Genomic DNA, 12,510 nt, shown 5'->3' with positions numbered 1-12,510 from the left:
ATTGGAACATATGTGCCCCTTGAAATCAGGCAACTTCTGCTTCGTTCATTACTTCGCAGAGCCAATAGTTTGCGAACAATTTCAGGTCGTCGAGTTAGGTGAATCACCCTGTACAATAATTAAATTCATAATTTCTTGTTTGAAACTTGCCAAAATAGAAACGTTCATTAAACTAAGGGACATTTGTCGCAATATATACGTGAAATTTTCGGACTTTTTATCTCAAGCGTATCGTAGCGAAAGGGTTAAAATGAAGAGTGGATTAATCTGATCTATACGTTGTATTGCATATGATAAGTATTATGTGTATATGTATAGTTTCTAATATCTGAAAGAGCTTTGATGGAACATCGTCGAACGTGTTCAGTTTCGTAACTCTTGTGTAGATATGCAATCCCTAGATAGAGTTTGAGACCCTTACAGTTCTCGTATCTATGAATTACATTATAACTATGTTGCACCTAACAAGATTATATTTCAGGATTAGATCAGTTAGTCTTACCTTAACAGAATCCAAGACGAATCTACAGGATCTACATCGATAAATGTTAGTTACCAGTTGGAAAATACGACAAGAGCTTTCTCCGGACTTAACATAATATACAGACATATCGTTGCAATTAAACGAATTTCATCATTCGACAGATATTCAAAGATGCGTTGCATTTTTTACTTCTCATCTTATTTCAGATGGTCTTATTCTATAATTTTAGTATTATGAAAGCTTGTGAATAAATGATAAATTTCTCTATTGTTAAGTTTCCCAATCAGTGCCTATAACAAAATGCTACATTGATCAATATTTAATACGTATATGTATACAATACAATTTCAAAATCTTTTTCTTCCATTATATTCCTCTTTGGAAATCACTTAAATTGTGTCACAAACATTTTTCACGACATCAAAAACAAAGGAGATATTTAAATGGCCTTCTTCAGCTGGAACACCCTGTAGTCTCTGATAAAATTAAAAGTACCGTTTATTCATATTTTTACTACGTACAGATCCCCCCGTTAAATTTCAGTTAAGCTGAAATTTGACGGGGATAAAGTCTACAGAGGAAATTGGAAGATAAATTTTTCCGAATATAAAGCATCGATAAGAGTCACATTCGAAAGTTCAATACTCGTAGCACCCGGACATAAAATGATCGTCAACTGGTAGTAATCCTACGCATTCAATAACATCTATCAAATGTGAAATCCAGCGTAGATCGCACACACTTGGCGACCCTTTCAGAGGAAACGATTCAAATCTGAAATAATTTCCAACGAGAAGTGAATAACTGATACAATGTTCCCGCGGCAGTAAAGCTTTAATCCGATCCCGGTGTGGCTGATGTATGCGTTTTCGGCAGGTAACTACGTATCGGGGCGATAAATATTGCAAGCTATTGACTCTCCAGATCGACTCTCTACGACATTATGTTTGTACAAATGGGAAGCTCTTGACAAAATCGAGTTCACTCAGACTCGGCTAATCTGAATGGGCGAACGTTCTGTCAAAGGTGCGTTTAGGCCAAACGAACGAATGCTCGGACTAAATTCAAGTCCAAACGAGCTGTAGGGATGACGAAACGGAGGAAAAATTCGAACCGACGTGTCTCTGTTTCTAATTCAGACGGCTAGAAAACCCGAAAGGTATTTTAATTGTTGTTTGAAGACGAACCAAACGCACTCCTGAAATTATTCGTAAAGTGATCGGAAAAGCATATACAGGGTGGTTCGGACAGCTCGTAGCGAAATGTAGGAAGAATTCAAACTGACGTATCTCTGTTTCTAACTGCCACAGCGACAAAAAACCAAAAGGTATTTTACTCGTTATTTGAAGATAAATCCGATGTGTTCCTCAAATCACTCCCAAGGCGAACTATATTTTCTACGGTGGAGCGTTGCCACGAAAAATTCAACATCCACGCTCCACTGCAGATGGTACAGTTCGATTTACACTACCGGCCAAATGTTTGGGTACACTCGTTAGTAAAGCGATTATTATCGAAAAACACACTTGTTAAATAACAACGGTCTTCTTATTTTTTATGTGTAGTTTGATTCATCTTCGACTGTCGAGAAAATTACCGTTCAACTTTTATCTCTATGTTAATTGAAAACAGAGATACGACGATTTAAATGTGAAACAAGCCGAAGTGAAGAATTTTTGGAAGTGGAGGGGTCAAACGAGTATTCGTTCGTTCAGTTGAAATTTAATAGAAATCTCGTTAAACCTATCATCAGCTATAATCACGTCTCTTCGTTTTCAAGAATATTTTTGAACGTCACGCCTTTGCATCGTTAATTTGCGACCCACGGGGCTTTCTGCGGAGCGGAATGCGGAAGAGACGGGACATTATTAAATTCTTCGCGCGCGAGTGGCCAAACAAACGAAATTAATGCTTGATTCGGTTGTAGAAAATAAATAACGCGTCGGTGCCGAAGCGAGATAAATTTTTCAGAAATTTATTATTCCCCCGTTGTTGTTCGTTCATTTCGATGGTTCAGTGCGCGATTAAATCAATTAATCGATTGGAAGATAAGTCGATGTGTGTCTGTAATTCTTGTAGATTTTCCCGTTACACGATTGAAACGAGGTTAATATTAACATTATCTGACGAACATTGTGAAATGTAGAAACTTTAATAACAATTAAACTTCGTCAATGTTTAATTTTCACGTATTCATTATTACTGCAATTCTTTTTATGCAAAAAATATTAATTCTTTTCTTTGTTATTTTTAAAAATCATTTATGTAATCTTGATTTGTATTTCGTTGATTTGATACCCTATTAAAAAGAAAAATGAACTGTGAAGATAGTAACTGAAATACGTTTCAAAATACTCGCGTATTTTACGATAGTTAAATTTACATCATACGTAATACCAAACAGCGCATCAATTTGATCGTAAAATAAATATTTTACAGCATCGAAGATGGATATGAATTAAACTGCGTTAAATTAGAATTTAATCCACTGCTTCGCATTTCATAATTTTTCAAAACACACACATTAATATCTTACAATGCTTCAGATATTTCATTTACACGAAACGTAATAAGAAACAGAATAACATCAATTTTATCGTGAAATAAACGATATTTTATAGCATCGAAGATAAATTAAATTCGTTTTAATTAGAATCGATTTCGCTGCTTCGTATTTCATAATATTTTTTCGTGTTATTCATTCATCTTCAATTACTCTCAGCATCTTCCGTTAAAAATACACTACTCATCTTTGCCCTATATAAAAATTTCTCAATAACAAGTTTCGGAAAGATCTGTACAATTTCGGTGTAGCTATCGTGCTGCTTCATTTCTTGACAAATCACTGCGAGATGTCTCCCTCTTATTTCGCCCGGGGAAAAATTTTTTAATTTAAGATGAAAACGTTGCGGCTCCGTGGGCGTTTTATTTTATCTCGAACCGGTGTAGCGAGTTCAGAAGACCGCGGAAAGGAACAATTAAAACTTTAAGTTGAAATAGCATCGCCGTCGACGTCACTTGGGCAAACTGGATTCTTCGGACGGTGGACAAAGTTTTCCTTGGCCGGAGTAACATAGTGCTTTTAAAACAGAACTTTACGCAATGATTTAAAATACTTCGCTCGGCTACTTTTAAAGGTCGTTTAGTTCTAATGTATTCCTAACTCCAAGTGGGATCTCCGGGTTCGAAGGCTCATATGTTCCGCTATAAGTGCGGTAAAACGAACATGCGAGAATCTTTCTTTTACCGAAACTTTTGGAAATTGTAATTAAAATATTTGAAATAAAAAATTTTGCATAGTTTGTAAAATTGCAAAGTAGACTGGAAAGACACTCTTTGTAAAGAAATTATTATACAACTTAGCTGTAAATTGATGTAAAAAAATTTAGTTTAAAAAAATTAACTTGACTTTGATATCTTCTCCATTACTGCACCTACAGAAAAATTATTCATACCACATAATGTTATCCTTTGTAACAAACAACTGGTGTACAAGTATTATTTTCATAGCTTCAATTCCTCGTGAGATATTTCACCGTTCTCGTTTAAATGTAACACCCTGTATATATCAACGCGACCATATGCAAATCAAACTTTCGTTAATATCTCGTTAATTATTAGCTTTAGGACAAACAATGTTTAATACTTTTTTACTTGGAAATTAACGAGCTTCCGAACTGCCATAAAAAAATAGGGCATTCCATTTAAAAAAACAAAGTTGACCTGCAAATCTCCTAAACGCCTCCACTTATAAAGAAATCGTGTACACCATGCGATGTTCCCCTTGATACCATGTAACCTTTGTAGAAATAATTTTTTGTACAACGCATAATTTAGAAGTTATTCGAGGTGATCAAGTTAGGTGCCTCACCCTGTATGTATATATATTTGTACATTAATATAAATTAAACATTCGTTAAATAATCAAATTACACAATATTTAAAAAATTTCATACTAACTACAAGAAATGAAAACACGTCGGTCCTATTCCAGACATATTTACGAATACGCGTTTATGCTTCCCCGTCTGTCCCCTTACACTCGAATTTCACCTGTACCAAAGCGTCGTATCATAAACTGTCCGACAGAAGTGAAAGAACGCGAAAATTAATGACACGATCAAGCCCTCTCTATTCGCCATTCGAGGGGCTAACAATCGCCGTCGGAAGGGTTTGGGGAGAAATGTCGCGCGAGCATGATCGCGACTTTCAGAAAGCGAGGGTAAAAAAAAAAAAGAGGATACTCTCCCTCGAAGCCTTAGAAAATTTGCCGCGTAACGAGGCTTTGTGCCGATCCAATCGTCGGTTTCACCGAGTGCAATTTTTCCCTGGCCATCGGCCTCCGCTGGATTCGCCTCGGCAGACTCGTTGAAAATGTAATCGTCTTTCCACGGCCGCTTAATTCGCTGGTCGGGGTCGTCCGCAGTGCAGAGAAAAAACAAGGTAACTCGAAACCTACCGGGATCGGATTCGATCGGATTCCTGCATTCCCGCCGAACACCTACGAATTCTCCCCGGCTACCCCTGTATCGTCGTTTTCGGCGCTCGCCATCGTTTTCCAGAATTTTCCGTGTAAATTAATCCAACCGCGCGATCTCTACCCCCACTTTTCGACTCTCTTTTTTTTCTTTCTGGTTAGTTGGTTCCTCTCGGCTAGCCCAATTTTTCAGTGATGGATTTTAACGAACGATCCGGGGAATCGACACTTCCTGTGCCTGAGCTACGACGTGCGATTTGTCGTACCTCGATCGAGTCCAAAAACGACAGTCGACATCCATTGATTCTTCTCTAGGCGAATTCAATAGCGTGTTTGCCGCGTTTGGCCGGTATTCAAGCGAAGCTTGTAATTGTTTGCGAGAATTGTCATGCCCGCCCGTAGAAGAAATAGTGTTGCGCGTTTGAAAATTTCCATAGGTTGTTAGCACGTATTTAGGACGAGCTGGAAACACTGTGCTGCGACGTTTCAGAATATTCTTCTCTTTTTTTTTTTTTAATTTTAGCTAAGGGAATGATTAGTTTTATTATTACAAAGTGTGTAAGTATTAATAACAGTTTTCTTTGAAGTGTCATTTTTTATTCTGCGAAAGTGAAGGGTTTTTGATAGAGTTTTGAAACTAGGGCAGAATGTTATAAACGTATTTACAAAGAAGTTATGTTTATTGTTAATTATTCATAATATAATCTGCTTTCACTCTGTTCAGTTTTCTTGCTGTCTTTGTTTTATATTATAAAATAAATAAAAAGAAAACTGTTTTGAGTTCAGTATTCCACCAAAGACATTCTTCTTTTTGTTTTCAATATTTGCTTCTTTTATAACCATTATGCACTGTACTTCTTTGATATTATAAAACCAATAAAAAGTAAATTTTATTCTGTTTTCAGTAGTTGAAGAGGATCCTGTTGCACAAAGCGAAACACGTGAAAGGGAAAATGTTGAAAATCTTCTTAATGATATGTCAGGTAAGATATAATAAACGAGATATTACATAGCACCTATACTTAATGAAATCACTGGATATATACTAAATATATGAATCGTGCTTCTTTCAGAGGACGAAGACGAGGAAGAAGAATCAGAGCCACGATCTGTTGTCGTCGAAACTGATTTCAATTTTACTGAATTCGTTTACAGGTGAAATAACTCCTACACGTGGTACCAGAATATTAAACAACTATATTTTTCTTTAACGTTTTTGTATATTTTTTTGTCAGGTTCGCCAATGTAAAAATTGTAAAAGCTATGTTACTTCTGCTGCAACAATTTGACAAGAACACAGACGAACTGAATCATTACGTTAACAAGATGCTTCATCGGGTGGCTTGGGATTGCAAACAGCCGGGAATGATGTTTCAGGCATCGATGTTTCGTGTCTTTCAAAGAATTCTTGAATCGAGGTATCCTGGCCACAAGGTAACCATGCTTAATTAAATTTACTAATATCAATATATTTCACTTTTTTAATTATATGGATATCATTCGTTTCGTTAGTCAGTTATATAGAAAATAATATATTGGTATTCCGTAAGGAGTTCAAAAAACTTGACCCACGTGTTAAGCAGGTGATTCTGGACAAAAAATGTCATATACACTATGGGTCTGTTTCGCTTCCTTAGTCAATTATATCGAAAATAATGTATCCAACATATATACAGTGAGACAATAATTCCGACGTATATGCTTTATCTTACTTTTGACGTATCAATTATTTAATTTACAGATAGCGTTCGAAACCCGTTTCTCTCAAATTTATAAAGACATTTTTGGAAACAGAATAGTAATAAATTGTACAATCAGAGTACAGTTGCTGATACTCAGCTACCGCAGCTCTACTATTCCCATTGCAGAAACTGTATATGAATATCATATCAGCACACTTTGCATTTGAAATATACGAAGCATTGTGCACATTGTCAAACTAACCAAATCAAGTCTAAAACGTAGACTGAATGCCATACGCAAACTTCACCTTTATCATTGGGAGCCCTGTTCTCGAAAGAAGCGTCAACAATGTTTATCACGGTAACGAAACAAAATAGACCTATACTGTACATGACATTTTTCGCTCAGAATAACCTGCTAAATACCTGTGCGAAGTTTGTTGAATTTCTCTCCGGACACCCGGTATATGCAACAAGATTGAAATAACTTTTACCATTAAAACTCCTGATATTCTATAGATTCTAAATACAGTTTTCAACCGTTCCGTTGCTTCTGATGCACTTCCACCTTAATTTAATACCTAACGTTATCCTTTACCCACTTCCACCTTAATTTAATCAATCGAATTTTAAAACGACACGACCAAAACAGCAATTTTTGCATGGCTAAAAATTTACCGTCTGCTAGACACGTTAAATATTAAAATCTGCCACAGCGAAAGGGTCAAACCATAAAAAAATTTATTTTAACTAAAAAAATAGCATGCTATAGTTTGTTATCGTTGAAATTTTCAAGTCGTTCAACGTCGATCCTACAGTTTTCGTACGATACTCCACGAACGCTGTTTTTCTCTCGACTCAAAGAATTTCACAATCTACATTTCTACATGTTGCTTAATGGCCGCCGGAAGTGTGCTTGTCTCCAGCCCTGAAAACCGAGACCCCTTTGCAGGAACTCCAAAAGTTCGCTGTCTTCATAATCCGCCGTTTCATCGAAGTCGCGCAGAAGAACCGGAAAGCGTACATGGAGCTGCTCTTCTGGAAGACCACTCGTGACGCGACCGCGGTCGTCGAGGGTTACAACGCGGAAACGGATAACAAGAAAGTTTCGCGCAGCCTGTGGACCGAAGCCCAAGAGGACGAGTTACGCACGCTCTTTATGGAACATCAGACTAACAACTATCCCCAAGGTACGTTCCTCGTCCTACCTTTCGCTAAATCCTATGACTTACGAGTCTTCTTTAAGGCGCAACTTTTCTTCGATATTTTTCAGTTTGCGAGGGAAAATGATTAAGCACAGGCCCAGTTCTGCTCATTTGACGATTAAATGCACGTTTTATCAGGGAACATTTTTTTTTCTTTTGCTTCTTTGGGAAGATTGTTTCGGTAAAGGAAATTTTAACGAACGTTTGTACTTGGTGGTTTTTCCTAGACTTGTTATTATTGACCGAATTTGTCGTTTTTAAATCATTCGAATCGATAAACAGAGTTATTGGCAGTGCACAGGGTGGACCATTAAGTGCCATTTTGAATATCTCCGAAATTATGAAAGTAAGAGAAACATTTTTCGAATGAAAGTTGTTTGCTATAAAAGAGACCATTGTATTGTCATAGTTGATAAAATATAATTAATAAAACAGTTCGATAATGAATTAACTTAAGTTCCTAAAGTTTCATAGCCTTTATATATATTTTTATACAAGAGTAAAGAAAAAGAAGAACACTACTTTTCATAGATACTGTTCATATAAAACATGAAGTTAGAACATCTGTTCAATATTCAAGTAAATACGATGTAAATATGAAAATAAGTTTATAAAATACGAACTTCAAAAATATTGCACATTCAGAAGTAACAAGATAAACGTAATCTAATTAAAATCAAAGATGATTGAAAGAAAGATGATGAAGATGAAAGAAAAATGATTGTTCGATTTCATCTTATAATATAGATATCTGTTAATATACCTAAGAGATCAGGAAAGCAACGTAGTCTTCGTTTTAACATAGAAACTATAAACATGAAAGTGAAGCTATTGTTCCGCATAGAATAGTGTTATTTTAACCAGAGAGATCCTTGACGCCAAAATTTCTTCCAAGTTGTTAAATGCCAGCAGCAGCAATGATAATATTAGATTACTGATAATAACTTCTTCGTTTGTCGGTTAACCGAATCACGCGTCCCTGCGATGATTCAGTTATCCTTCCCTTCCTTCAAATCAATTCACGGCTAATATTGATTGAATACAGCAAGCATGGATACACACAGTCTCGAATGAACAACTTTCATGCGTAGCTATTAAAAATCGAAAATAAGAAAAATAAAGTCTGTTTAACGAAGAAAAATAGATGGACAAATAATACACGTGTAATTTAACTGATGTCATATTTTTATGTTTTGCTGCTTCAGATGTGATCGACTGGATACTGGAACACATTAATCAAGAACGGACACGGCGTGGTATTATAAAAAAACTGAAAGAGTTGTGCTTAATTGTGAATTCTAAGGTAAGTAATTTTTCAGTTATTCTTCACATTTCCACGTCTCCGTATTGTTTCTCCTTTGTGTCAGTTTTATTTGCAGTCATTCGATATGATTTACTTTTCACGGTATCAATTTGAAATTATTTTTATTGTTAAAAAAAGAAAGAAAGAAGAACGACACCCGTTATTGAGATTTCAAACGATGAAAATTTAAATTCTAAGGAACTATCGTAAAAAGCCTTAAAGGGGGAAAGTTTTCTTTATCCACTTTATTGATTTCATATGACGCTGCAACCTTTCTTCCCTTCCTCATATTTTTTCCACGACAGAGGTGATTGTCGGATTTTCCTGCGAATTAAATTGAAGGAGGACCAAAAAGTCGCGGAGTCGACGGAAAAACTCGACTACGAAGCAAATATATTTGCTACATCATGTGAAAATTATTTTCTACGTGATCTACGAGCCTGACGCACCCCATGGTTTGCGTAATTTTTCGGCTCCACGAACGATACACTAGATACGTTTATCTTTCATTTTTTTTAGTTTAAATTTCACATGAAAAGAAATAAAAACTAAACTTTGTTTCAAAGAAGTTGAAAGTAACTTACAGTATTGATTAAATATTATTTAAAATGGTTTATTGCCTGCATTATTATTGTTTATTTTTAAATAACCTCTTCCTTAACACATTCATTGAAGAATATATTTTAACCCCTTAACCTATGATTACTTTTCTGACTGTGCATCTAAGTGTCAGCCATTTACTTATTTAATACTGTATCAGATAACAGAAACTAATCTGTTACAGATTAATTACATTTAGTAATCCTCAGTCTTACAAATTAAAGAGGAAAGACAGGATTACAATGAATTTTTCTTACTAATATAACTATTTTCTCACATCTTGACCAGAATCTCTGCCACGAGTCTGACACGTTGCTATATGTTAAGGGGTTAATTGATTTTCTGTTCGAATCAATTGAATTTCTACGCTTTAATAAAATTTACTGTAGTATGTAATTATTTAAACAATTTCCAATAATAAATTAGTTAACAAATATTAACTTTAACTAAAATAATGCACAATATTGCATATAAAGTATGAAATTGAACATGTTAAACTTACAATTGTATCCCACACCATACAAATGGCCGATTTGAAAATTTCGTTCTTAAATGTACTATTAAATAACACTTATTAAATCTAAAACACGAAACCAACCCAAATTCGTCAATGATTTCATTGCTAAATAGCAGATTGTGTACGAATATTAACCAAAGATCAAGATCAAATTGCACTGATCACTTCTCAATTCGACAAAAATTTATTTTGTCCCAAAATAAATTGCTGTTAAATATATATTCTTTTAAGAAAAGCATAAATAACCTCGTACGACATAAGCATCTCATACTTCCCTTAATAAATACCATATTTTCACTAAAACTACACACGTTGAAAATTTTCCAAACACATTTCATTTCATCTGCAACGACCTAATATTTCCAAACCATACTACATCACATTATATCCGTATTAAATTTGACGTTTAGTGTAACAGTAATTTTGCTATTCTCAATGCTCGATCGTTCAAGACCCGGCGATCCTTCGGCGTAAAGCGTAAACTCGTTATCCCTTTGAAGATCGTTCGGATCTACGAGATACACGTAACCCGCGTATGCTTCCGGGAAAGTATTCGAGGAAGCGTTCGGTTGGTCGGCTTGAACCCCCCGTCGACGAAACCGTGACAGGATCAATGATTTATGAGTAACATGAGAAAACGTAGGGGTGGCTTAGCCTGGAAAATAAGTTTCTGGACTGGCGCCGCTGACGGGGTGAACATATGCAAAAAAATGGAGACAGAGAATTGCTGCAGGAACTGTAAATTCTCGGGAGACAATTTCTACGAGGAGCTTTTTGGTTCCTCCTCTCCTTCTCGGTGTCCCTTGCTCCAAGGAGATGGCCTCTCTGTTCTTGCGTGGATCACGACTTCCGCTGTGCCAGCAAGTGTTCTTCTCCTTCTACGGCTGCTCCCTTTCGTTCGCGGATGGATGTATCTCAAGATTTTCCCCTGTCAAGCGTTCCCTTTTCTGGCACCTCGCCGTACCATGAAAAGCTATCGCTTTGTTTGCGTTTTCCTTTCTAACAGGCGTATGAAGATTTTCGGGAGAGAAGCTAGACACATAAATAGACAACGCCCCCCCTTAACTTTCGATAAATCGTTCTAGTCTGTGTAAATATCGACGCTCTGTTTCTGCTGTATTTGCCACTCGCTGTCGAAACTATTTCGAAAGTTGATTAATTTGTCGAATGTGTATCGTACGTTGCAATTGGTTCACCTGAATTTGGATATTTATGAAAAACTAACCTGATTCCATCGTAAATGAACTCTGACTCGTACAGTATTGAATTTGAGATATAAATATGGTAATGCAGAGCTAATTTCAGTAATTTGTGTAATTAAGTATTTGTATAATCAATTTAATAAATGTAAAATTATATGCTCAACTGTAAAATATGTAGAAGGTTCCTTCAAGTAAAATATAGATCAAACAGTTTGATATCCAAGATTTAGTGATATTAACAATAAAAGTAGGAAAAATGACATACAACTGATTTTTGGTTCAAAGTGATTTAAATCAGAACATGCAAAATATATCCTAAATCATGAATACATATAAAATGTTTCTATTTGAATAACGTGTAAATAATTTTAAAGAATTGTCTTCAGAAAATTAGATCACAGATTAAAGGTCCAATTTCTGAAATAACTGTGCCTGTTGTACATATTTCACTGTACTATTGTAACATACAGAATTTTTATTACTGCTACTCTGCTTTCATTGCTCAGGACAGAAAGTTGTTGCTTTATTTACATAACTATTGTTCACAAAGATTTATGTTGGATTCAACCATATAGCATACAATACAATAGAGCTGTACCTAGTTTTATGCAACAGGAAGAAATATCTTACATTACATTACAACGAAAGTTCGTAGGGTATGAAAATTTCTAAACACTTGTGTTTAAGTCAATTTGTTAAATTATAACAATATTTTAAGTTAGCATTCGTCTTGTTAAAGTTTTAGTAGTAAAGAATGCAAGAGAAAAAATCAAAGCACAAATAAATTTAACGTACGACCCTGATTTATGGTAATTCAAAATTATGTAAACTTTGAAAACGAATAGTAACATCTGAGCCCTTTGAATTCTCATATCGGCATGATTCTCGAAATATTAACTAACGTTGAATAAACTGATTTTCCCTGTCACTACGTCTAATTAATAATTAATTTGGAAAATAAAACGAGTAGTATAATTTTGGAATTCCTTATTTGGAAACATTTTTATGAATAAATAATAGTTATTGTTACAATGTATTAG

General features: G+C 35.2%; 1 protein-coding gene across 1 annotated transcript in view; it reads left to right on the top strand.

Annotated features, from left to right (window-relative positions):
• The first annotated feature begins 5,937 nt into the window (after positions 1-5,937).
• The window catches only part of LOC108575483 (protein timeless homolog), a 22,920-nt gene continuing 16,347 nt past the window's right edge, over positions 5,938-12,510 (top strand). Inside the window, exons 1-5 of the mRNA XM_017938302.1 lie at positions 5,938-5,944; positions 6,035-6,116; positions 6,197-6,395; positions 7,596-7,833; positions 9,054-9,151. Of these exons, the coding sequence (XP_017793791.1) occupies positions 5,938-5,944; positions 6,035-6,116; positions 6,197-6,395; positions 7,596-7,833; positions 9,054-9,151 (624 nt within the window). The remainder of the gene's footprint in view (positions 5,945-6,034; positions 6,117-6,196; positions 6,396-7,595; positions 7,834-9,053; positions 9,152-12,510) is intronic.

Source organism: Habropoda laboriosa, unplaced genomic scaffold (assembly GCF_001263275.1).
Source record: "Habropoda laboriosa isolate 0110345459 unplaced genomic scaffold, ASM126327v1 scaffold269, whole genome shotgun sequence".
NCBI lineage: Eukaryota > Metazoa > Arthropoda > Insecta > Hymenoptera > Apidae > Habropoda > Habropoda laboriosa.
Note: the sequence above shows the minus strand (reverse complement) of the source record. Positions and strands in the feature narration are given on the sequence as shown.